This window comes from Aythya marila (assembly GCF_965140915.1).
Source record: "Aythya marila genome assembly, chromosome: 8".
Taxonomy (NCBI): Eukaryota; Metazoa; Chordata; class Aves; order Anseriformes; family Anatidae; genus Aythya; species Aythya marila.
The window spans coordinates 21,350,988-21,378,526 of NC_139049.1; the positions used below are offsets into that span (position 1 = coordinate 21,350,988).

General features: G+C 39.9%; 2 protein-coding genes across 2 annotated transcripts; one reads left to right on the forward strand and one right to left on the reverse strand.

Moving 5' to 3' along the window:
- Positions 1-121: 121 nt before the first annotated feature.
- EBNA1BP2 (EBNA1 binding protein 2) lies at positions 122-4,822 on the reverse strand. The gene is made up of 9 exons (XM_082765588.1): positions 4,724-4,822; positions 4,553-4,636; positions 3,600-3,766; positions 3,169-3,292; positions 1,752-1,841; positions 1,496-1,571; positions 1,142-1,232; positions 685-847; positions 122-366 (listed from the first exon to the last, which is right to left on the reverse strand). The coding sequence occupies exons 1-9, from the start codon at positions 4,796-4,798 to the stop codon at positions 316-318; spliced, it is 921 nt and encodes a 306-aa protein (XP_082621714.1). The 5' UTR covers positions 4,799-4,822; the 3' UTR covers positions 122-315.
- A 53-nt stretch (positions 4,823-4,875) lies between these two features.
- Positions 4,876-25,879, forward strand: CFAP57 (cilia and flagella associated protein 57; the record flags this gene model as incomplete). The annotated part of the gene is made up of 22 exons (XM_082765712.1): positions 4,876-5,032; positions 5,112-5,431; positions 6,751-7,034; positions 7,207-7,390; positions 8,243-8,395; positions 9,123-9,262; positions 9,980-10,145; positions 10,523-10,636; positions 11,106-11,318; positions 11,945-12,118; positions 12,316-12,477; positions 12,953-13,108; positions 15,248-15,341; positions 16,257-16,447; positions 17,499-17,672; positions 18,460-18,618; positions 19,015-19,158; positions 20,265-20,381; positions 20,843-20,977; positions 21,074-21,217; positions 25,078-25,204; positions 25,483-25,879. The coding sequence occupies 22 exons, from the start codon at positions 4,876-4,878 to the stop codon at positions 25,692-25,694; spliced, it is 3,720 nt and encodes a 1,239-aa protein (XP_082621838.1). The 3' UTR covers positions 25,695-25,879.
- Between the last annotated feature and the right edge of the window lie 1,660 nt (positions 25,880-27,539).

The window sequence follows — 27,539 nt, forward strand, 5'->3', positions numbered from 1 at the left end:
AGCAGCTGTTGAAAAAGCTGTCAGAATGAGGGGAACACAGCAGATTTCAGCTGCCATTCACAACAACTAAATATGAATTAGACATAGGAGTTTGGTGTAAACTATTTAATGCGTTCACACACCAAAGGTTTAGGTAGCAAGCAATCATTCAGCAGAACAGACACTAAGAAATTAGTGATAAGGCATTAGTTTCCACTGACTTTTTTCTTGCCACTTGGAAGCATCCAGCTTGCTCCATAGTTAGCTGCCTGGAGACAGCAGAACCACCTTCCAACACACAGAGACAAAAGAGCCCCACTGCGGAGCACAATCCTCTTAGCGTGCTCGGCTCTTCATTTTCTGCCGTGCTCTCTTGCCAGGTCTCTTCTGCAAAAAGAGGATAAATTCAGATTTTTATTTTGACATCTTAACTCCATTCTAGCTCTGTAGCGTGGGGAAGATACTAAAGAGAAATCGTGTGGCAGTACCTTGGGTGAAGAAGGTTTGGGGACACAGGCAGCAACAAACAATACATGCTAATTCCCCACTTATTTCCCTGCTCAGACACCAAACCACCACCATCAGTCCTGTCTGCAACTGAACTGTTACTTCCAGATGCTGGAGGCACTGATCTCAGGTCTCCCTCCAAGGCAACAGCTGGCTTCCTAACAAAAAAGGATCACTTGCACACAACATTGTACTTACATTGAGAGCTTTTTTTCCTCCTTTTCCTGGGCCTTTATTGTGAGCGACTTTTGACTTGAAGCTGGATACATCGTTAAAGCTGTCCTTTGTGTTCCACTTTGAGCCCTTTTTCTTCCCACCAAAACCAAACTTCTGGTTTTTGTATCGTCTTTTGGCATTTGGTCTGAAAAGCAATCCAGCAACATCGCTGCTTAGAAACCTTGCCTTAGGAAGTACCTGAGAAGGAAGTACATGTATCTGCTGACTTCCATCAGCCATTGTAAACCTTTCCTCTCTTATTGAAGAGGCAGAAATTAGCACCTTTCAGCCTCCACTCTATTGGGCCACAGTTATCTCTAAGGACAGAAAGACACTTGGACATATTTTTCACCAATATTAATTCAAACAGCTTTCTTGTCTCACAAAATGAAAAAAAAAAAAGATTCTGACATTAAATATCTTTCTTTTGTAATCTCACCCTTTCTTTGTCCGTTGATTTGCACCACCTTTTTTATTCCCCTTAGACGAAGTCTGCTCTTCATCTAGAAAATCCAGCTTGTCAGAGAGACCTGCAAGAGCAAAGGCAAATGCTCAGCTACCATCACAGAAGATGAGTTTTCAGTCCAAGCAATAGCAACAAGTCACCCTCACTGAAGACCAGCTACTTGGAAGGATTTTCACTGCCACAGGCATACGATTCCATGCAGTAGCAGCCTTTCAAGCTAACTGCCCAGCAGTAGATGTTGACACCACACATCACAGTACCATACATTCCTCATGCATTTACACTATTTCCATTACACATTTACTCCCTAAGACAAGTTAACTGTACCTTTCTGGTATTTCTTGACTGCGTTCAACATATTTTTCTTCTCCTTTTGCCTCCTCTGGAGAATTTCTATTTGTACCTGAGAACATTAGAAGACAGAATATTAGTATTGTTTCTTCTAGTGCCCCATACTTCTATTTTTTTAAAGGTATCCCATGTTTTGCTTTGTCTCCTGTCAAAGTATCTATACAAAAGACTAGCCAGATTCCATATGTTTTAACCTGCCTCCTGGGATCTCACTTTCTAAGCTCCTCCTCACCTTCTTTCCATATTTTCTCATTGCACGGAGCTGTTTTGCTTTTTCAGACTTCTCCATTGCTTCCTGTTTGCTCTTAAGCTTCTGACGAATCTGGGGGAAAATAAATAAACAAACAAAACTGATCAGTAATGCAAAAGTAATGCTGTGCAGTCCTGAAATCAATAATCATGTGAGCATCACTGAATGCCAAAATACCTCTCAGTCAGACAGTATGTAATTTATCTCCAAAGTTACTCACTGGCTACCTCTTTGATACAGTATTATTTTTCTCTGGTATATGCACTGATTATAAGACATAACTTACTTTCAATTCAAGGCTGGAAGTTACTACAAAAAAAAATCCTGATCTGTATCCAAAACCTTATTCAGAAGACAAAATTCACACAGACAAAACAAATGCTTATACAAATGGGCTCTACTGGAATAGCTAAACAAGGGTATCTTGTCACATACTGTCAATATACTTGGGTGCATAAAGAAGACTTGATAGTTTCTTTCTTGCCATTATTTAAAAAAAAAAAAAAAAAAAAAAAAGCTCTATAGAAGAGTCAAAAATCCTTTCATGCAACAGAAAACTGATTTTCTATTCATTCATTGTACACAAACATTTCTCTAAGGAATTTCTTTTACAAGGGATTACAAAGATTCCAACACAGATCTTCTGAGGCTGTGACTGCAGTAGGAGATAAAAGCCTCTGTTCTTCAAACAGCAGCCAGCAAAAGAAAGTAACCCTAATGTGTAGAGTTGAGTTAAACCTCAGCACAAACTATTAATGAATATCTTCTCTAAGAAGATCCTATCAGCATCAGAACAATGACCACATATGAACTCCAGCTCATGTTTCACTTATACTATGTAGATTCTTCCAAGAATTAGGGCTCCATTTTGAATAAAGACCACAATCAACAAGCAACTTTATGAAACTATCATTTCCAACACAAATCTGACTTACTATCCATGACAGTTTAATTCAGTACCACACAGTTTAAAATCAGAGACCAAATATGCTGAGTATAAATGAAGGATGATACTTAAATTTGGAAAAAGGATCACGTTAATGCCCCTGTTCACTGCAAGTTTTAGGACAGACAGCACAAACACAGCCAACTTTATGACCGCTGTTACATATATGGAGAAGAAATCTCCATTTTTAATACTAACTACATTCAGGACAGAATATAAATCACACTCTTCTACTCTACATTCCAGCCTGTTATGGAAGCCCCTACATTGCACAGAAATACCTAAGCAGGAAGACATTTCCTACCACAAAAAAAAATACCAGACTTGAACATTGTCACAGATCTTTGTCAAAGAGGTGAAGATTAACTATTGACAAACCACACAGTTAATAAATAAAGTAGGCTAAAACCCACACACAGCACAGGAAATAAAGCTATTTTTCACTGCACATACCTTCTGCATCTGTTGGTCTGATTTGGCCATCTCTGCAAAGTAATCATCTGGCCTTCTAGTAGGAACTTTGAGCTTCCGCAGCCTAGGGAGGGCTTCCAGGACTGCTGCCTGAGCCTGGCGGTAGCTAGAGAGACAGCACAACAGCAGCTCTGTCAGAGGGTACCAAGCATTGCAGAGCGCTGATCTAAGCTCTCATCACATAAGCTAGCTGATACTGGGATCTAACAAAAAATAATCTAGAATTATACCAACATTCATACCCTACAGCATTCAGGGCTCCTAAAAGCAATTTAGGTTCTAGTACAATATTGATGCTGACATCTTCCGCACAGACATTTACCTAGTTTCCAGCTACAGTTTTATACACTGTATGAAGTGCATATCATGTATAAGCATGCTGACCCTAAAAGAAATCTCTTTTTTATACTTACAAGCTCATCTCTCTCTGAAAATCATTCTCAGGGTCCACAGCATCTTTGTCAGTAGTATTCTGTGAGACGGATTCCACAACGTTTGTAACCTGACCCAAAGTCACGTCCAGCCTTTCCACCCAAGCTAGCTGCTGCCTGAATTCAGCCAGACACTGCTTCAAACCTTCCTGTGAAAAGGAAACACAGCTCTGAGCAACAAGACACAAAAACTACAATTCAAGCTCACCACAAATGAATATCCAGGTCACAAAATGGACTGCTCCTCAGTAGCACTTTGGTCATCCCCCCATTTACAAGAGCAATGCAAACCACTCACATCTCCTTCCCTGGCTCCCACCTCACCCCAGAGGGCTCTGGCTCCAGCATGACCCCAGCCCCACTGGGAGCTGCCCACCCCGCAGCCCCACTTGATACCAAGTCAGCAGAGCAGGATGTATGGTTCTCTCCCTGATAGAATTATAGGGCCAAATCTGAGATGTCTGACGAACAGGTAGGCCAAACCTTTACCATGCTTAAATAGAAGCTTAGAAATTTAAGTGTAAAGGAGGACCCAGCCTTAAAGGATGTGTCTGAAAAAACGAGGTGAGAAGCCCATGGCATGGACGCGTGCTGGGACATGTCAGTGACTGAGCTCAGCACGCGTGCCCAAGTTACCTATCAGCAAACATCAGGAGAGCCCCAAAGGCCACCACCAGCAGAAACAAATGATCATGCGTCAGGGATACTTAAATACTTTAATGGGTTTCAGGAAATAGTGTGGATATGTTAGTTATCTTTCGTTTTTAAATCGATTTTGATAGTAAATAACCCCCGTAGCCTGGCCAATTCGGCACGCACACATGGTGGGGAGATCCCCTGGGTGTCTGGCACCGCAATTACAGCACGCCCGATTTCTAAAACCCCAAATGCAGCCTGAAAGCTTCTTTGACCGGCTTTCCGGCCAACACGCTCACCACATCGTTGGGCTTCTTCGGCCGCGCCTCCAGCACCACGTTGAGCCCCGGCTTCAGCGCGCCCTTGGCGAAGGCCTCCTGGAGCTGCGGAGAGAACGGGAACAGGGTCAGGAGCAGCGTCAGGAGCGGGGCCGGGGCCAGGCCGCCCCGCGGGGCCGGCTCCGGGCTCACCTCCGAGTCCGAGAGGGAGGAATCCTCCGAGCCGGAGTCCGAGAAGCCCTCGCTCAGCTCCCCCAGCGGCGCCATCTTCTCGCCGCCGCCCGCGGGCACGCGCTCGCCACCGCCCCTTCCGCCGGGGCCGCGGTTGCCGGGCCGACGGCGTCATGGCGGCCGCGGTGGCGGAGCCGGTCGCCGTCTTCGGCTGCCGGCCGCGGGTGGGCGGCGGCGTCTGCTTCGTGGGCGAGCGGGAGGTGCTGCACGCCGCCGGCACGGGCTGCGCCCGGCTGCACACCGAGCACAGGCAGCAGGCCTTCTTCCCAGGTGGCCCCGGCCCCGCTCCCCGTGCCCGGTGCCGGTGCCGGTGCCCGCCCCGCCTTGCTGACCGCTCTCCTCCCCGCAGGCCGCGAGAAGAGCCGGGGCGTGCAGGCGCTGGCCGTCAGCCCCGACCGGCGGTTCCTGGCCGTGTCCGAGACGGCGGCGGAGGAGCCGGTGCTGACGGTGTACGAGCTGCCGGCGGGGCAGCCGCCGCGGAGGAGGAGGGCGCTGGCGGCCGCCGAGCTCCCGGCGCGGGAGGCGCCCGTGTCCCTCGCCTTCTCCCCCGACTGCCGGGGCCTGGCGGCCGCCACCGGCCCCCCCGAGGTGCTGCTGGCCTACTGGCTGTGGGACAAGCGGCGGCTGCTGGCGACCGTGAGCCTGCAGGCCCCGGGCGGCAGCTGCCAGGTAACGGCACCGGGGGCGGGACAGCGCCCTGACACCAGCTGCCGAGGGAGGCTGCCGATGGGCAACCCGGCAGCTGAGAGAATGTGGCCCTTACACCGTGCTGCTCGGGAACGGCAGTGCCCGAAAAGAGCCCGGCCCAAGGGACAAGTGCAGCCGATGTTTTCCTGTGGCATCTGTGCAGGGCAAGGGAGAGAGGAGGGGGCTCTGCAGACTCTACACAGTTTCTGTCACCTTTCTTGGGATCTCATATTGGCCCCTCTCAGCAGCAGCACGCAGCTAAATGAGATTTTGCTTTGACTTAAGGACATTGTCATGTCCTTACTTCACAGGAGACCTGTGGTGTGTGGCCAGCATAGTTGGCCAATGCAGGTGCAACGTGTCCATTGTGTCCCCGCAGAAACACTCATGAAATACAGTGGCTGCACTAAGTAGGCTTAACACACATCTTGGGAGCTCTCGGTGTGGTTGGGCACCTTTTTCTTCCCGCAGTCTATTCTATGTCCAGATCAGAGGAGTATCTCAGAAAGAGCAGCTGGGAGCAGGACGATGCCACTCAAACAGTTCCTGCATCCTGCTTAGGTTGCCCTGTTTGAGTATCTTTCTTGCAGGGAGGCAAGAGGCTTTCATTACATGGGTTGATTGGGCCCTAGCTGCTATTTTTTTCTGGGGTACAGCTGCAAGCAGAGGTGGGGTGACTGGCTTCAAGAGCTCAGCTCCTGAAGAGAGAAGTGTGAAGATGACCTCTGTCTAAGGTCCCATTAAGAATGAAAAACAGGTCTAACTACCCCTGCTGTCCTTCTTGGGTACTGAAGTGGTTACTCCACTGTTTTCATCCATACATCCCTAATTCTACAAACTAAAATGCATGAATAAGGTTTGCCTCTCCCTTAAGTTCTTCCTCACCCTTAAGAATGGATGGTCTCACTTTTCAGGTAGCTGGCTATCTGAAAAACTTGCTAATCTGTAGTAAAGATGTATTTTTGCCTTTGTTGTGTGATTCTGAAGGGAAGAGACAACTTCCATATTATATTGTGATTCAGATGGCTTCTCAGCTTAATAGAATCATAGGATCTGTAACATGGTGTAAAATTGATATACACAGTTCTGAAAGGGGGAAAACTAAATTATATAGTTAGGATTTTTTTACTCTCTTCTGTATTCCTATATGTTTCTGTAAGCCTTTTTCCCTCATTTTATTTCCTGCATCTAGAACCTTTCTAGAACTTGGCTTTTTTTTTTTTCTTTTTTTTTTTTTTTCTTGTAAGTTCTGAAAGTGAACAAAGCTATGTGAAGTAATTTCTCTCTCCTTTGTTCCATAGGTAAGCTTTAGTCCTCAAGACAATACACGTATTTGTATCACTGGAAATGGCTTTTTTAAAGTTTTTAAATACAGTGAGGGAGCTTTGAAGCAGATGAATTTACAAAAGGGAAAGCCACAAAACTACTTGTGCCATGCCTGGCTGTCTGAGGAAGAAGTTGTATGTGGTACTGACACAGGCAAGCTTATGTTGTTTGAAAATGGAGAGCTGTGCTGGCAGACAAGTGTAGAGTACAGAAAACCACCCAAAAAAGAAGGTAGCACAACAACAAAAGAATATGAGAGGTAAATCTTTGCAGAATTACTGGTAGGTTCATACTTGTGCATGAAGATTAGTTGCAGGCCATTCACTTTCTTCTTGTCCTGTTTATGAATGTGTTATATTTTTGTTGCTGATAAGAAACATTTTTGTTTTGTCTTTTCTATACTTAAGTCTTTATGCATTTACTTCTTGCAGATATTCTGAAGTCTCTTGTGAACTGGCTTCTGAAGATAATGGTTCACAACAGGATCCTGTGCCTCAAATATCTGCAGTTGCAGCCTATTCTAAAGGCTTTGCATGTTCATGTAGCCCAGGAGTTGTTCTTCTGTTTGAGAAAACTGAGGAAAAGGAAGTCTACAAGGAGAGTCAAGAAATCTGGGTAGGGGGATTGCTTTACTAAACAATTATGCAGCAGAGATCCACTTTGAAAGGTGGGAGGGTTGCTTCTGAGTCAGTTATTAATAATCTTAAATGCATCTTTAAAACACGTTATAAGCATTGGCTAAGTGTCCTGGTGAGGTAGAAAGTCAGCGATTTGCCAGAGGTCATGCTGAAAGTCAGTGACAGCCTTTTGCAAGGCGGCTCTGCATGTTCTACATGTTCAGTATGCTTTCAGGTTGCTAAAGTTCGGGAGACCTTTAAGAAACTTGTATTTATGGAGACTTGGGAGCTAAGAAATAGTCTGCATCAGTTCTGAAAACTTTTTTTTTGCCTTTTTTTCTGTTTTTTTTTTTTTTTTTTTTTTTTTTTTTTTGGGGGTGGGGGGGCTGCTTTTTTTCCCCAAGGCAAAGCTTTTTTTTTTTTTTTTTTTTTTTTTTCCCTTCAGATATTCAGTATAGATTGAGACAATGCACTTTTAAGTAATCTAGTAAGATTTCTAACCGTTCTATAAGAAGCAGTTTGCACTGACTTCCTGTGGTCCCAGGATAAGAACATTTAACTCTGGTGATCTGGTCAAACCTTTAAGATTCCTGCTGAAATGTCCTTTGATGCTTTTTTCAGCTTCATTGTTGTAGGTACAGTTATGTTATCTTGAATGCTCTTCCCTGCCTGGCAGAACTTGTGTTCTGTTTACTATCCAAGTTCTCTTACTGAGAGAACTCCTGTTCTTACATTGTATATAAGTATGTATGTACTTATTAGGGTAGCATTGCAGCAGAAGCATGTGTGTATGTGTGCACATATGCCTACTGGAATGTGGAATATCCCATAGGGTACTTTTCTTGTGCAGGTTCCTCAAGACCTGTTCACCACTGTGCCAAAGCAGTCACGTGGCCAGGATATTACATGTATATGCTTCAGCCCCTTTGAGGAAACAATGGTTGTTCATACAAATAAAAATCAGCTTTACATATTTACTATGCCCTCCACAGATCTTCTGAAGGTGAGTGCAACCTTTCCACATTCCACAACCAGCATGCCCAGTAAGGGCTGTATAGTAATGGCACAGGCTATTCAGTGTCACTTTCTGTGATGTGTTCTCATGCAATCTGTTAGCTAGAGTCTGAACCCTTAAACCTCATGATATGAAGTGCTCTGCACGCTTCTCTAAGGGCTCTATTTCAGCAGCATTTCAACTTGTATGGGGCTAAATACCTAACCTGTGTACAGCAATACAAAAAAATATTTACATGAAAGGGTTTTGTAGTTATGGGACCTTTTTCTACATGTAGCCTAAAAAGTTACTGTTGCTGCATTTCCAGCATGTAACAGCTAACATCCTGATTAATTTGCTTATCATTCAGCACTTGAATACTTCTAAATATCTGGCTGACCATAACGTCTTAACTGTGTTCTTGGTGGTCCAGTTCTATTTATTTATCTAACTTGTACTTCTCTCGGTACCTACAATTATGTTGTGCTCTCTGTAGTGCGTGAGAACTATGGTGCCTGCATCTTCCCTGCATCACTTCTCTTGATTATTAATTACAAAGTTGAAGCTGATCCTAACTCTTCTGTGTTTCTAGGGCTATGTTCAGACTGGTGCAGTGACAGGGTTAAGTGGCTTCCTCAAATCAGCTATACACAAAGAGCTATGATAGATTTCTTACCTGACTTACTGCCTGCAGTGAAATACTTGATATTTTTTGAATGTTCTCATTTGTTCTCAGGAGCAATCAAGTCATTTTGCATATCTGCATTTTCCATTACATTCTGCTTCGATCACGGGTCTGGACATCTGTATTCGGAGACCCATTGTTGCTACTTGTTCCCTGGACAGATCTGTTCGCATCTGGAATTACAAGACAAAGTAAAGAGTTGCTTTTGTTTGTTACTATCTCCTGCTTTTTTGTATTTTGTACTGGGCAGGTGACAGCACAATCTCATATGAATGACAGTGTTCTACTAAAATTCTTGTGTGGTGTGGGATACAAATGGCCTTACTGACATGATTTGGTCAATGTATATATGCAGTTTCTATAAAGACAGTGTTGATAGAATCCATAGCCTTTTCTATTAAGCCAAATTTGTGTTTAACTTCTCATGTGTTTTGGAAAAAGAATCTTGAGGAACGTTTCATTCAGCTTGAGATCAGTTGTCCTTAAGACTACAGACAATAAACTTAAGGTATTGTTGTCCCATCTCCTGCTTCATGGCTGTAGTTCTGAAGCAAAATGAATCCAACTTTTAAGGTTCAGTGGGGGCGAAGGGAAGGAAAACAAATCTTAGAGGACACATTTGTGCAGGTTCTCAAACAGAGCTTCACCTACCTTCTTTGTTGTATTACAGTAAGAAAGGATTTGCTGCTGCACTTTCCCCACCTTTTCTGTGAACCAGAAAGTTCATATTTGCCCTTGTTCCTGTAATATCTGTGATCATTACTTAACCAAATACTTACAGATTTCCTCAAGGATAAGGCAAAGTCAGATTGTACCTGCAGTTGCATCTGCTGGGCCAGATGTTGTCTTGTCAGGTGTGCAAAGGGATTTTGTACTGTTCCATACTGCACAGTGGTTTTGTCTTTCAGCACTTTGGAGCTGTATAAGGAATTTCAGGAGGAGGCACACGCAGTATCACTTCACCCCACTGGCCTTTTCTGTTTGGTTGGGTTTTCTGACAAACTACGATTTCTAAGTATACTATATGAGGACATGCATGTTTTCAAGGAGTTTGCTGTGAGAAGGTGCGAGGAGGTAAGGAATGATGCAAGAATGAAACTGGGGAGTTACAGGGAGCAGAGGGGTGAAAAAAAATGACAGAAGATAGCGTCCTGTCTGTTAGATCCTAGTAGGAGTTAGGATATCAAAGCAGAGAGAAAAGGTTTCTGACTTCTGGAAAAGGAGCCTTGGGAACCATGTGTAACTGTGGGCTTGGGAACCACTGAAGGGGTCATTTCAGAAATGTTAGAGGATTGGATTTTACAGGGGAAAGCACCAACTAAGAAAGTGGTAAGAGGCTGATTATACTCCTTACGTAGCATTCAGATGTTACATGATGTCATTGGAATTCAATGCATGAATTTTTATATCCACAGCATCTATAGTAACAGTTGGCTATATTCTTTTTGTAGTGCTCATTCAGTAATGGAGGCCATCTTTTTGCTGCAGCTAATGGAAATGTGATTCAAATTTATTCCAGCATCACCTTTGAGAATACTAATAATCTAAAAGGACACAGTGGGAAGGTCAGTAAACAAATCCTGAACAGTACAACTCATTAAAGTGTGGACTAGTTCATAAGATGCATTTTGAAAAGGTGAAGTACAACCTGTGACACAAAAATTAGAACAAGGAATACAAAAGTCAATTTCGCTACTTAGTGTATGTGTTCACTACATACATCTAGAGAGTCAGTCCTTAAGTTAAATGAGAATGATTTTCAGATAGCTGAACTAGGGGAAATATCCCAACAGTAAATTATAAAAATAAAATGTACTGCTTATTACAGAAATTAGCTTTTTCTGTTAGTGTGGCCATGAGGTAATTTGTATTGATTCTTTTTGAATGCTGAAATGGAATTATCTGAAATGTACCTAAGCTACGTAAGTAAAACTTAGAAATGTGGTTCCAAAGTTGTCGTGGTTTTACCAGTAAAATGACTCTCTACTGTATAATTTGCACATTGGGGTCCTTGGTGTGTTTTGCTTTTGCCAGATACGTGCAGTAAAATGGAGTGCAGATGATGCAAAATTTGTCTCCTGTGACACACACGGTGCTGTGTATGAGTGGAATTTATTGACAGGTAAAAGGGAGACGGAGTGTGTGCTCAGGTCCTGCATCTACAGCAGCATTTCTCTTTCTTCTGATGCCAAAATCATCTTTGCTGTTGGATCAGACCAAACTCTCAAAGAAATTTCAGAGTCTTCGGTGAGCTAACATGTGCTCTGGATGTTAACTAAGTTCTCTGGGGAGGGTTTACTGCTTAGGTTTTCTTATCTGTTTGGTAAGTAGAAATCAGTGATTTTTTGATAGCTGCAGTATTTAGTGACACTTTTCTTGTGTTCTTATGTCCTTTATCATGAAACCTGAGATTCTGTTGTAGTTTTGCATCTTTATAACCTTACTTGGATTTACCCAGAAATCTTCTAACCCCACTAATGTACTAACTTTGCAATATGGTATTGACTGTTTTGCTGAAATATCAGGGTATTGGATCTACCTCTGTAGGCTACATGCATATATATATGTATTTTAAATCCAGAACAATATTAAATTGTACATGGTAAACATTACATTTTTCAGAAGAGATTGATTTATGGAACTTGGCTTAAAATTTTAAGAGTGCACATGTGCATAAAGCTTAATACTAATTACTGTTAATGCTTGTTTGTTTTTCTATAGGCAAGTAGATTCTTTAAACTGCTTAATTTGCTGCAGGCAGTGATATGACAATTGCTCATGTAATAAGTAATCAAATAATTTGGGGGAACTTTATGTAACGTGGTGTTTTTCTGTGTGTTTTGGTTGTTTTGTTTTTTGTTATTCTTTTTTAGATCCAGCATGAAGTGCCTGCTTTTGATGTTGAATATACTGCAGTAGCTGTTTCTCATTCCAAGAACATGGTATTTGTTGGTACATCTCTGGGGACAATTCGAGCTATGAAGTACCCCTTGCCTTTGCGCAGGGATTTCAATGAGTATCAGGCCCATGCAGGTGCTGTTACAAAGGTAACATGGAATACATTCTTTTCCCTACTGTGCCAGTTGCACGTCTCATTTAGCATTGATTGTCCTTCCCATTTCATAGCATAATACGTTAAAACGAAGTCTGAGCCTGCATGTGGATAATGGAGATTAGAGCATTCACAGAAGTCCTGTCTTTAGAAATAAAAGTCTCGACTATTTTACTTTCTCTTTCTTCTAAGATGTCTGTAACGAACGATGACCAATTTCTGCTGACTGCCTCAGAGGATGGCTCTATATTGATCTGGAAGGTGTATGACAAGGAAGGTGGGGTCCTGAAACGGGAAAAGGAAGTGGAATATGCTGAGGAAGTGCTGATCATGAGATCAGATATAGAAGAGAAGGTAGGAGGAGCAACCTGTGCGTATGAACCATAGAATTCCTGGTCTACAGCTTATGAATTACGTATTCAAGATTTTTGTGACTAGCAATGCCTATTTGTTTAGGAGGGTTTTCATGACTTTCTTCATAAGAAGAGGCTACAGCAAGTAGCTGCAGCTGCTTGTTAATATGCAAACAGTGTTGTATTTGCAGCAAATGCAGATAAAAGTTTAGGCTTTTCTCTAATACTTCACCCAATCACTTGTGAGCAGTTTTAATGTGGTGAAAAAGTCAGGAACTGCGTTTTATAAACCATCTTGTAAACTAAGAAAGGAATTTTACTTCTGGAACTTCTTGGTCTGTCTTGCTGAAAATTCTCTGCAAAGGCTGTCTTTTTCATAAATATGTGCATATAGATAAAACATCCTTAATAAGTTGTTGCTAGTGGTAAATAATCTCTCTATTAAAAGAAATATTTTCTCATCCATGTCCTAACAGAGTCAAGCAATGCTAGACCTGCAGATTCGTGTGAAAGAGCTACAGACAGAAAATGATTACCAGTTACGTCTCAAGGACATGAACTATAATGAAAAAATGAAGGAATTAAAAGACATTTTCACTAAGGAAATAGGCTCCCTTAAAACAAAACACCAGGTATGATTTATAATGCAGTGCCAAATACCAAGAAATCTTTCCCTTTCCCTTTTTGTGTTAAATTCAAACTTGCATTAAATATGTATGAATGCCATAAGGCATCTGAAAAGTGAAATATTCCTTTCCAATAAAGATGTTCTTGATATCTGTAAAGCATGAACGTATCTTATAGGTACTGAGGGGAAGCAAGAGATCTCCCAGGTAGCCTGGGAGAAAACAGTTTCAGCAGTTTCTGCAGTAAGTGCTGCCAAAGACCAGGGACCAGTAAGCTATATCACCCTTGAGTAGAAATGGGACTGTGCTTTAAAACCTCCATCAAGTGCAAGTTGCACCTGCTGCAGGATCCAAAAATTGTTCTTCTTAATGCCTTCTTCTTTATGCTTTGGCTGCTTAGCATTTTTAAGAATACTCAGTGATGTGTCTTGTATGCTTTTTGAAAACAGGAGTAAAATATATTCCCTGGATTTCTCCTGTTCACGTACTTACTGATTTCTCTGTGGTCATGTTCCTGAAAGGCAAAAGCCATAAGAATTATTCCCAGTGTCTTATTTATCTGTGTCCACTAATTCTATTCTGTCCATCTGTCTGGTGTACATACCAGCTTTATGATTTATTGCATTTGTATTATTTTGGGATATTTCTGGACCCTTTTTAAAGTTAGAATGCAAGTGATGCAATAGCAATTTCACTGTTAGATGGCTTGAAGTGAGAGATTGTCCACCGTATATCACTATTCAATTCTGTCATCCGTATGTTCTTTTCAATATTTTTAATGAATAATATCCTGTCCTGATGATTTGTCAGCACCTATTTTGTTGAGTTTTATATAGCCATTTCAAACAGTATTTTGACTCCACATAAAAAAGGATTCCAGAGTGAAAGCTTGCTAAGTTACTAATTAATTCTATTATTTTTATGGTCTTTTCATTTTCAAGTGCTCCTTTTATATCTTTCTCGTCTTTTGGTTCTGCAGATAGTCTGACAGGTTTCTACTTCTGATTTTTTTTTTTTTGAGAAATTTAATTATTCGTTTTAATGTTTTCAGGTTGATCCTTAGGCTCTTTGGTGTTTCTGGTGGGTTTTGGTGGTTTTTGTGTGTTTTTTTTTTTTTTTTTTTTTTTTACTATTATTTATTTATTTAATTATTTAACTAACCAGAGTTTTAACCTTTCTGTTTTTTCTCACTTTTGTACAGCTTGACCTTTCAGAAGAAAACCTTTTCGCTTCTTATAGATTCCTCTACCTGTGTTTTACCTGTGCCAGTTTTATTCTGCTGTTCTTCAGGTCTTTTCGTAGGTAGTGCTTGGCTATAGAGTTTTACTAATCTCAGCTACACTGAAACTTTTTATGGCTTGGTGATTATAAGCTTGCAAGCAAATGTCTTTGAAAGTGAATAAAAGTTCTAGGCAGGGAAGTTGTACTTCCTGTATAAGTATCGGTATGTGTTAAGATTAAACGGAATGACAGATTTAGGCAGGTTTGGGGCTAGCCTTTCTAGTTTTTGTAACGAGTAGGCAAAGAGAGTATTTCTGTTTATGCAAGACCCATACAGTAGTTATGAGAAGAAGGTCTCATAAGTTGTATGCATGGCAGTTCTCTCCAAATTTTCTGGGAAATTTCTCACCCATCTTCTTTTTCCAATTCTTAGTGCTTTTTTAGATTAAGTCGTTTGTAGTGGTAGTGGAACATTCCAAGAAAATGGTGTTCAAGCCTCAGTTTGAATGTCAGTGTTTTAGGATCGCAAAGTTGCTCCAAGAGAGAAAGGAAGTAGCTTGAATTTTGTTATCTTGACAGCAATTTGCAGAATTGCAAATTCTCCTCAAACAGACACACTCAAAGAAGTGGAGGTTTTTGTGGCTTACAAACTTTTCTTGTTAAATTAGGGTTATACAATGCCTTGTATTGTATGAAGTTCATTTGCTACTTTCCTTTAGCTTCCTTAGTTTTGTAATTTGTTGTAGTGAATTAATCTCTGGGAAAACTCATTTTTGTAATGCCTGTTATCTGCCTTTTTTGGTGAGAGATTTCAAACATAAATCCGTTGTGTATGTGTTCCCCATCATGGGCAAGAACTCAAAGAATTAGGACACTGCTTTGCCTAATTTTGAATTAAAATTTATTTTTCTTATTCTTTACCAGATTTTGCAGGCAGAAAAAGAAAAACAGGAGCTGCAACACCAGTCTCAACTGTCTGAGCTGATGAATAAACAGGCCAAGGAGATGCAAGACCTAGGTTAGATGTTAAATATTTATAACTAGAATGTGAAGGAATTGCATTAGATTGCTAGCAACTAACATGATGGGAAGAGATTACTAGAGTGCAAAGCACAAGGAAAAAATGCATGTATGTCATACAGTTATCGCAAACCAAATATTTGTCTTAACAGCATGCACAAGCAAGAGAATGTGCATGTGGGCACTGTATCTTTTATGTTCTGTTCCTGAGATTAGTAATTTCCTTATTTATACTATAGCTCATTGTACAATAATAGTGATACCATACAGTTCAGCAAGCAGGCTAATTAATGTACAGGGTGCACAACATGGAAATACCTGAACCCCAGATTCTTAAGATAAAGCAGAAATACTGCAAATTAGTACAAAAAATCAAGTCCACCCATAAGAGAGGCCATTGCTTACTCATCCTCTGTAGCAGTTGTACTTTTACAGTTCTGTCATTGTTGACATTCTCAAGAAAATGCTTAGAGTGGCTATTATTCATTTATTGTTATGGCAAACTAGGAGATTTCAGTGCAGGTTTTGGACTTGTTCAAGCTGGAACAGAACTTTTTTTTTTTTTTTTTTTTTTTTTTTTCTGTTGCAGTGAGCAGGGATACAATGGAATATTCAGAAACAAAACTGAGAAGGGTGAATGACAGCTTTGTAATGGGCATTATTAGTGAAGCGATAAGTAAAAGGAAGAGCAGGAAACCCAAGAGATGGTTTTCTGATGTAGAATTTTGTATGGCCACAGAGCCTAAAACCCCTGTATAGCTGATGAAGAAAGTGATGAGGTGCTTCTAGTATAACTTATTGCAACCAGATGCCAAAAAGACAGTAGAAAATAAGACATTGATAACTGCAAAAGGATAGGATACACCTCTCTTTTCTATTAGTTTTATCAGTTCCATATGTTTCCTGTTACCAGAATCTGAAAGTAATCAGAAACTCTTAATGGAAAATGAGAAATACCAGGAGCTGCAAGTAAAATCCCAGAGGATGCAGGAGGAATATGAGAAACAACTGCACAATTTGGAGGAAAGCAAAAGCAGGACTGTGGAGGAGCTAACAGTATATTATGAGGAAAAACTTAATGAGAAAACTGTTCTGTTGGAAGAGGTAGGAAACTTGATTGACAGCTTGAATTATTGACTATGTTTATTTCAAACTGTGATGAAATGTTCCCTAGAGGAAGGAAAGTTGTCTCCCTTCATGCAAATCCTAATCTGCCTGTAACCTTGGGGAAATATGTCGACAAGTAGAATAGTAATGAGGAAAACCCCAGCTGAGTTACCAGCTTTTTCTGGGCTTCATACATTCAGGAAGTAACCTGTGAAGGAGAATATCCTTGGGCATTCTATTTGCCTCTTTCTCCTATATCTAAGAATTCCTATTTAATGTGTGTTAGATAATACACTTAACGGCAGTTGGAGAAAGATTCAATCACCTTGTTCTAATGAAGAGATAGCATATCTAAAATGGTGAATTCTGTGACAGATCAATTCCTATTTGCTGAAATCACCACTGACACTAAGTCCCTGGGGTTCCTGTCCCCATAATTTGGGGAATACCCTGAGTACTTAAAAAAATCCTGCACATTGAGGTCAAAGACTTGGCCAGATAGGGTAGCCAGATAACCAATGCTCATACATCTAGTACCAATAAATTCCATCAACATCACCGACTGCAGCCCTATGTTGCAACACCAATATGGAAAGAATGAGAGGAAAGAACATGAGAAGGGAGTGATAAAGAGACCAATGGAAAACTGAGTGTTTATTGGTTATTAATGTTATTAATTAATGTTTGTTGGTTATTAATGCATCAGAAACAGCAACTTAAAAAGATTTTTTGAAGTGTTTCTCATGTTTGCATTTGCTTCTGCCTGGACAATTTTGCTGATTTGAGCTAGATTTCAGATAATTATTTTTTTTAATATTGTAGTGTTCTTAAGACTTGGATGCTTTCAGTTAAGATTTTTTTTCTATCTGTCTTAAGTTTTTTAAGTGATTTTAATCCCTTAAGAAATTGTTAGCTTAAATTATATTGTTGTTGAAGAATCCACTAAATATAGGCCCTCCCAGGAGAAGGACCATTACAGATAAAGAATTATCCTCTTTATTGATCTCTTACTTTTGTGTTCTCTAATATTTACTTCTCCTAACTGCAGGCAGAGGAGGATATAAGGCAGCAGCTTCAAGCACATGAAGAAATTAGGAAACAGATTGAAGAAGATGAAGACCAAGAAATTCTAGATATCAAAATCAAGTATGAGAAGCGACTTGTAGAAGAGAAAGAATCAAATCTGCAACTGAAGGGAGAAATAGGAGTCATGAACAAAAGGGTATCTCTTATTCTGTGATAGGATCACACCTGTAACATGGAGACCTATAGCCAAGTATTGAATATGATTAATGGCATGTTAAGGCCTAATAATATTTAGTCTGTAAATATTTGGCATTTCATATGAGAATATTCATCCCTTTTTATATCAGTTTGAATATTTCAGGATATTTGTGAAAAAGAAGTGTTCTGATTGTGTTGTTGATACAGTTATAGACAGATGTGTGTGTGTGTTATTTTTAGTACACTTTTTGTATCTTATGTAGTTTGAAATCATAAATAATAATATTATCCATCCTATAGTGGGAAAGAAATGAACCTTTTCATTTTTCCAAGATCCAATGTACTACTACATTAGAAAAATACTTCTACTGCTTCATTTAATGCAATACACTTTGTGTTTTGTACACATCATCATTTTTTATTGTTCTTACTCCTTGAGTTTTTAAGGAGGCATAAAACCTTTTAGCTCTGTTACTAGCTGGGCATTACATTTGCCTAAGGATGTTCGATGGGCATTTTTTCTTTAAGTTTATTCAGTATCTATTTTGGAGGCATAGAGGTTCTCTACCTTCCCGCAGTCTTTTATCATGGTATTGCTTTAAGTTCTGATGTTTTTTAGACACCAGCACATTAAATGCTCTTCTTGAAGTGATATCTAAATCCTGTACTGTCTTAATTTGATAACCTTTATCTTACACTGTCTTCAAAGTAACTTAGAAAGTATGGTAGTTAAGTGGAGCACAGCTCCTGAAGATTTTTAAACTCTTTCCTGTTTGCCTCTCTAGTTGAGCAGCTTACAGAAAGAGCTCAAGGAACGAAACAATGACATTGAGGAAATGAAACTGGAACAGCAGAAGCTGCAAGACGTAATTAAGTCACTGGAAAAGGACATTGTGGCGCTGAAGACAGAAATTGAAGAGAGAGCTAACACTATCCAGGACAAGGTGAGAAACTGGACAAGTGGCTGATATCAAAGTCACCCTCCCTTAATTTAATACAAGTAATTATTTTGACAGTATTGTGTTAATATCACATGACTGGAAGCTCAATTTTAATTTGAAGAATTTGCAGTCTTTAGTTTGAGTCCTCAGTGTTTTACTGACATTCTAAGCTTTTGGGAGCTCAAGTGTTGAGTTTCTCACCCCCCATTCTGGGATGTGTAGGATTACGCATTATCTCTGCATTATTTGTCCCCTTCCTACTCACCCAGTCTGTGTGAAGTATATGAAGCCTAGTTTTCCATTAGATCTATGACTACGGTTTTGGCCTCTGCCATGTTTGTACATTGTCTGTTTGAGAGTGCTGTGGCTGATTCATAACTCTTTACACATTTCTCCCAGGAGAAGCATATAAATGACCTGAAAAAGAAAAATCAGGAACTGGAAAAGTTCAAGTTTGTACTGGACCACAGAATAGAGCAGTGTAAGAAGCAAATAGAATCACGTGAAAATGACATTGAAACGATGAATGGGCAGATCCATGAGGTGGGTAACACTGTCATTTGGCCTCTGCTGCTAAACCCTTTGGCTGAATACAGAGATGACCAGGCAAGTCCCTTGGAGGTTGACCTGTTTGTTCCTTAACTTCTTTCAAGGATTCAGTATCTTTACAGCTAATAAAAATATCTATACACAATACTTGCTATTTATTTTTGTGTCACATTTTATCAATGATCAATACAGTTACTTAAGCTCCTCTTTCAGTATTTTGTTCTAGACTTTGAGTAATACAATTTTTGCTTAAAAATATATCTCATGCTTGTGTAGTTGTCCTGCATGTACCCTGTAGAGTTTGCAAGACATTGCCTTTACTGATGTGGAGGAAGAGAGAGTGAACTTCTCTTACAAAGTAACAGATTTATGCAAACATAACCCAATTTAGGAATTAGGTTCGTCACCTAATCCATGGAAATTTTCCATGTGTTCATAATTAGCTTGCAGCAAATTTTTTTGAGGCGACTTATCCATAATAGGATCTCACTGTGATTTCTCAATAGCTAATCAGTGACCTGTTAGTTTTCATAAGTCTGTTTATTCAGAATGAAAGCCTTTTAAATAACTAATGAACATTTTATGTGCATGTCAGACTATCATGATGAAAGCCTTAGCCTCTTCTCTGGTCACTATCTCACGTCAGTAAATGCTGAAGCATTAGTGCTTTTTTCCCCTGTATTCTACATATGTCATCACAGCTTTTCATTCGTTTCCTTTCAGTATCAGTTGGCTCTTATCGTTGTACTTGCTTTTTCCTGTATTTACTATTAATTTATACCACACCCATTTTTATTCAGGTGGAACAGTACAGCTTCAGTCCAAGTCAAGGAAATGAAGAGGCATCACAACAGTTAAATAACTATAACTCTAACTCAAAATGGGATTGAATAGACTAGGCATTTTTTGCGCGTTTTCTCTGTACTCTGGCAGAGGGCAGTGTTGTTCCAAAATCGTCTTGGTTCATGTTGTATGTAATTCTACCTGAAGAGGGATCTACTCCCTCAAGTCTGTGTTTCTTGTCTCTGGTTCTGCTGTTGTGTGTTGTTTTTCTCATAATGTCTTCTCTTAATCTTGATTTCCCCCCTGCTTCCTTTCAGATGGAGGGGGAACTGGAACGATTCCAGAAGGAGAGCACACATTTGAAACTGAACATCACACAACTGCAGCAGAAACTAAAGGCAACTGATCACAGCATGCACAGAGAGAGGCAGAAGGTATGAGGTAGCAGTCCACAGGTCCTGCATAATGAAACAGGGGGAATGAAACACTGCAGAAACATTAATCTGAGCAAAGAGGTCCTTCAGGGATACTGTGTACAAGGACCAGGGAACAGGAGATTCTCTGGTTAAGTGGGAACAGTGACAGAAAACTTCCAAATCTGAAACCAGGTTAGCTACATGTATTTGATACTAAAAAAGTTTCTCGTTTGTTGGTTTTCCCAGGTTTAACAGAGCAGAGAGGCAGAAGCCTGAGTCAGTGCCCTATCAGTTGTGGGTTTTTTGTTTGTTTGTTTGTTTTGATTTTAATGAAGTATTTTAAAACACTAAAGGAAAGTAAAAGTATATGAGAGCTTTTACCTGTTCTGCTAGACTTTCTAGAAGATTGCATGTGAGAGAGTGCTCTGATGAGCCAAATAAGAATGTATCTACATTAAATGTTAACTGTATTCTTGCAGAAACAAAATATGGAAGCTTTGATCAAACGGTTTAAAATGGATCTTCATAATTGTGTGGGCTTCATTCAGGATTACAAAAAACTGAAGTATGGGATCCGTGAACTCTACACCAAGTATGTGCAGCAATTGGACATGGTGAGTTACCTTCTCACATGGTGAGTTGTCTTTGCCTTCTCCTTGCAGATGAATTTATGTGGTAGCATATTGAGGCAAAACTTTGTGCCCTCTCAGGTGGAGACTGAAGAGGTAGATGTAGATTTGCAGAAGGAGTACACAAGACAACGAGAGTATCTTGAGAGGAATTTGGCAGCTTTAAAAAAGAAGGTGGTGAAGGATCAGGAAGTCCATCAAGCTGCTTACGTGCGCATCATGCAGGTAACAAGCTTTTTCCTTATGTTAAGGGAGGTAAGAATTAAGCAGTTGCACAGAATAGACTTCAGTCACCATACTGATATAATTTGTTAGGACTTTGAAACAGTTTTGATTTGCTTCCTTGCCAGAAATTCCTAAGGCTTTCAAGAGTTTCTATTCAAAGGTAATATTCATTGAGCTCTAGTGCTCAACAGTCTTCTGGACAGAAAGAGCAAGATCTCTGAAGCCAGAAAACAATGCTGTGTGTGGATGCTTTCCTTTGTCTGCCACTTCCCAATGTTAGAGGAGATAGGGATCTCTGCTGCCCGGATTTATTTTTTTTTAAGCCATTGATGGACTTATTTTATTTTGAGGGGCATTTAGAATAGCCATCATAGTCAATTTGCACCTGAGTACCAAGCTGCGCTTGCTGTGTGGTGGTGTTTAGGAAGTAATTTTGGAGGAAGAGAAGATTGGCTTTCTTTGGCCGCATAGCCCCATGCCTACTGGTCTGAATTCAGAAGAACTTTCTGCTGCTCACATCCGTGTTTTCCAAGGAAGTTCAGAAACAAATGATAAATAAGCCTATTTGTACCAAGACCTCTCAGAATATTTGTTCTTTACAAGGAAGGATAAACTTGTGACTGCTGGGGCCAAAGACCTAATTTGTTTTCATCTGGAATGAGAGGATCTAAAGGCCCACAACCAACATCCTGGGAGGACAGCGCTTGTACAGTCTCTTCTTGCCCTGGTCTCCCTTTGCTCAGTCAGCATTTCCTTTTCCCCTCACTAGCTCTTTCTTCATTGTTAGCTTATTATCCTTCCTCAGGATCTCTAGACCTCAGTCCTCTCCTAAATCATCTGTCCTTTGTTATATATTCATAGTGTTCCTTCAGGCCCAGGCAGCAGTGATCTTCTTTGGCCTTGATTTATTTTTTTTTTATTCCTTCTGTGAATTAGATGCTTCCTTTTCACACAAAACGAGATGGCTTCAGAAAAGAAACTGAAGAATTTCCTTTCTGGAATAGGGTGACAGATGGTGCTCGTAATGATAACACTTGATGTCTTGGACCGGTAAGCTTAACGTGAAATGATGATTAAAAATGAATTAATAAAACATCTGGAAGATGAAGATATCAAAGGTTCTAACCAGCCTAGTTTCTTCAAAGAAAAAGCAGTTCTCTGAAGTCTAGTAGATTAATGAGACTTTACAGCCAGGAGGAATTATCATGGTCTTCCAGTCCATCACAGGAGGCTTTTAAGACTAGTTTAGACAAACTTCTGTCAGGGCTTGCTTTGAACAAGTAAATGACATTTTGATGGCCTTCTAGCTCTGTATTTCTGTAATTCCTTAGTTGTGCTTACATTTTCAGAGCTGTGCATTCCTCTTTGAGTGACTGTTCATAGGTACATTCCGTTAGTGACTGCTGCAACAGATGATTAGAAATGTCAAGATAATTTTAATTATTCTTACCAATTGACAAGTTGCTTGTTGTTGGACTGTTAGCTTTCCCTCCAGCCTCTGTATTTGTAATGACGTCTTTGGTCGCGTGGATATGTAAGAACAAACATACTGAACAATCTCGAAGTAAGACTGCTTGAACTGAAGCATGTATAGGATGATCTTTTCTATGATGTGTCATACTGTTCTCTGACAGTCAGCACTTTAAGGACGTAGGAGATTGTAGATTGCATCCTGACGCGATCTGCAGTTGTTCCTGGTGTCCTCATCCTCTATGCATTTGATCAATCTCTTTTCTGATCTATTTTTCACATTTCCACATCATCCTATGACAATGAGTTTTGCAGTGAACATTTTTTTTAATCCGTTGCATGATCATTTCATTGCAGTGCAAGCTTACTGTCAGAATGCAAAGACTGAGTTAAAAGCTAATCTCTCTGTATAGCATGCCTCTTCAGAAGAATATTATCAGCATCAGCCAGCAGTCTTTTTAGCACCCAGCAAGCCAAACATTTCTACATAGCTCAGATTACCTCGTACAGGATACTATGCATTATGCTAATAGGACAAAAGTACGATCTTCAATAGATAACAGCATTCAGCCACTTGGAGTGAATTTATGAATGTATTCATGCCAAAGTGCACCTTAACAGAAATAGCATGACATAACCCTGAAAGCTGTTCACCAGAAAATTTCTGTGATTGATTCTCTGAAGTTATCCTATTCAGGATCAAGCTCTGGCATAAACGTATAGCAGCTAAATTTCATCGGTGTTTAAAGAGTTGAATTAAACAAGTCAGAGTCTACAAAATACTATATTTTCAGAGCAGTCTGCATTGGGTCACTAGTTCATGCTGCATTTAGAGTCCAACACAACCAGTGCAAGACCAACTGTTCCTGCCCAACAACTTCAAACCTTAACACGTTCCACGATCTGCCTCTGCGTCATTGATTTTCAGATGAAGGGAAACTATAGCATAGATGGTATACATGTCTTCGTTTGAGCTATTAAAAATCTTGCCAGATACATGCACCTTGAGTTATTGCTGCCAACTTGAACTCCTTGAATGCGTCTGCATACAGAAAACTGCTGTAAGTGTGGTACTTTGTTACTAACCTGTCCCGAGTTGTCTGTTTCTACTGCATTGACGCTTGTGTGATGCTAATATGTCTAATATATCATAAGGAACCAAATCACATGCTTTCCATATGTCTCTCCTGGCAACATAGTTTTCTTTATCAACCAAAATTACCATCTAATCAAAAAGAATCAAGACTTGAAAATATCTTTTCAATATTGAAATATCAGTAATCCTTGTTTGTATCACCTGCTGTTTAACTGTGTTTCTTGTTGTATGAGACTGTTATTAAAAGTGTACCTTTTGGCCACCTATCTTTCACAAATATTGCTGTTTATAGTGAAGTTCCAGGAGCTGAAATGGTGCTGTTTTCCAAAACTTCTGAAAAACCATTACAGATAACTGAAATCACTAATGCTTTTCATACTAGCTGTTGATGTGATTTCACTGTCAAATGAACAGAAGCACATATACAATTTCACTCCTCTTGAATTAGAAAAGAAATATTTAGCTAGTGATTCTCCTGTTTATGAGTCATGAGCAACAATTTTATCATCCTTCACTAGTATTAGCCCATATTGTTTATGCTGAGGTCTTTGAACCTGTTAATACAGTGAGTACAGGAGAATCATATTGCATTCATGTGTACCATCACAACACCTTCAGCAAGATTCTTTGTGGTATGCTGTTAAATATTAGAGCTGAACTTTTACAGATTGAAAACTGATTAAAAAAGAACAAAAGTTGAATACATGGCCAACTTTTCCTAATTACAAAATGTTAACAGTAGGTGTCTCAAGTCTACATGCGCTTTATGTATTTCTTAGTAATGTGGAAGGGGTGTTGGAAAGTGATGTCAGTCATAACTAATGAAAAAGTCTTTGAAGAACTACAAGGAGATATGGATCATTTAAGTGAACAGGCACATGGTGGCAAGTGAAAAGCAAAATAATGCACCCTGGAGGGAGGAATGGGATTTCTTCACATTGATTCTGGATTAATTGGATCAATCCCAGAACAGGACCTGAGCTTCCCTGTTGAATTGTCAGAGAAGATGATGGCTTAAAGTGAAGCTGCAGTCAGAAAAGCAAAACAAAAATTAGCTTATTGAGGTAATATGATTAGAGTACTGTCATGTTTTATACCAGATGTACTGTTGCTTTTGTCTGAAATGCATAAAGTACTGACTGCTCTAGCTCCACACGCATATAGTATGTTCTGCTTCTTATTCTGATTCTACGCTCTCCAGTGTCCTTCCAAAGGAAATGAGGATACATATTGCTGAGCTATTGAGATAGTCCTGTACATGTACTTTTCCTTATGAAGCACATTATTTTTGCAGGAAAATGTAAGTCTGATTAAGGAAATTAATGACTTGCGGCAAGAACTGAAGGCGGCCTATACCCAGGTACATGACCTCCAGTCAAAACTAAGGTTAACCAAGAAGAAGCAAGCAATTCAAGACCCAGGTGAATAGTGCTTCTTGTGTTTCCATATTGTCAGGGCTCATTCCAGAAGCCCTCTTTGTCCTTAGTGAGCAATTCTGTTACTGCCCTTGTATTGGAGCAGCTTGTCTTGCCTGATGGCACCTGTTATATTGTAACATTCTGGTGAATACTGCAAAATCTTACTATTTGGCTTTACTCTTCAGTTCTGAAAGATGCTTATTCCTTTCCTTCCTTATTCCAAAGAACTGTAAGCTAGACCTTTGTTTCTGTGCTCTTTGTTCTCTGTTTTTATCTTCTAGCTCCCTCCAGTGAACTGCTGTCCAGCCCAGCTGTGCTGAGGTTGAATGCACAGAAGGAAAATGAGAAAATCATAGAAATGCAGCAGCTGGAAATTCAATACCTACGAGACCAAATCAAGGAGAAGGGGCAAAGCCTTGTAGGTCAGCCTCTGTTGGATGGAATGTTTCCTAAGCTGAATCTGGAAAGAAGCCACAAGACACAGCAACAGTGACCTGGCTCAAGGACACTTTATGTTATTATATTCTCCTGGCAACATAAGAAATACAACAGCATAGTTTAGACTTCCGTGATCATATACTCTTCCACTAGAAGCGTTTGTGCAGCACACATTGCTGAGGACACAAGGCATCAGTCTTACTCCCCTCCTCCTTTCCTGTAAACTGTCCTTTCCTCTCATTTAAGCACGCGTGTTCTGAATTCTTTCTGCCAAGGAGTCAAGATAAAAAATAAATATATTTGTGTTAGTGCAAAACTGATCTTTGTGCCTTCATAATTGGGCAGGTATACACTTGAAAGATAATGTGTCCTCATGTGTCTTGAAAAATGTGTCCTAGTTCAGGACTGCTGGTAACTCTGTAAACATTTCTACTAGAATTCTAATTGTATTGTGCTACAAAAATCACCATCAACCTTCTGTTTTCCAGTATTTTGTATATCCATACAAAGGGCTGCCTGTATTTAGACAGGAATAATGTCTCTTATTCCAAGGAAGTGTCCAGTCCCTGACTAAAAATCAGTCACACCGTAAAGGCAACCTTTACCTAGTGGTCAAGCACACTTGAACTGGAGCCCTTCTTTAAGCCTCTGCCTGATGTCTTTGGATGTGTTGTCTCCTCTATTAAAATCATTTCAGCAGGACAAAAACATTGCCCAGTTTCAGACTCCAAAATCTCCAATAAAGTCCAAATCTTATGTCATACCTCACCTATAACTTAGATAATTTCACCTTTGTTTTGTCTATTTTCCAACATCTGTAACTGCTTTAGTTCTTTTTTTTTTTTTTCAGTGAAATTATTCTTAATAAAACACTTTTGAAAATACTGATGCATAGAAAATAAACAAGGAGTCATTTCTCTAATCATTAGGGAAAAAGTAAATTTTTCATCCTTTGTTGTCAGTACATGGATACATGCCTGCCTCACTGAAGAATTCTGTGCATGCTTCAGAAGTTTTTAGCTACTGATTGAGTATGGGAGCTATATCGTGTTATAACAGCCACTACATTATTGTTTCTGTTTTTTATCCTGAAGTATAGAGAAGTGACAAGTGCTTTCTAAATGCTACTAATATTATTACACTGAAGATCAAGGTGCCAAGGCTGGATAACATGTAACCTGTATTAATATTTGGGATGCTAGACAATTCCAGGGTAACTCCATGGTAAAACAGATGGTTCCATGAGCACCTATGACCTAGGAGACTTCAGCTGAGTGCCTTGTCCTTGAATGTTGAATAAAGCTTCCTTAGTCTTACTTCTTTCATTTTGTAGCTTTAACCTGTGTGAAGTGTAAGTTTTACAGGAACAGAAGGAAGAAGTTATGATGGAATTGGTCTCTTAACGTGCTAGCTTAACACCCTTTTTTCCTCCCTCCCCCCCAATATAATCATCTTGATACTTCCTGTACAGAAAGAGGATGTAATTAATGTAATTAGCAAATATTTTAGAAACTAGTTCCCTCTTAAATTTTCAGAACACACCCATATAATTTGCTAGACTCCCATGTGGTATAATTTTCCCCTCACTTTGTAGAATAAATTGAGTGGTAGCAGCCACTACTTTAATGGATGTGGTTTAGAGAAATGGAATCAATCTTTCTGAAGAAAAAGAACCTTGTCCTAATAAGAGGAAGAAGCACATGCAGGTGAAGAATGATTTCTAAGTGGTGATTAATATGCTTAAAAGTATGCCTGTGTGTCACCCTCATTAAAAAGATGTCATTTTAAAGATGATACAAAGCCTGATGGATGAAGCCTACATAGGCAGCTGGCAAACTCGGTTCAAGAGGATTTTGAACTTGCTCATGGTGGGTAAGAGGTGACTAAAACATTGTTCGTC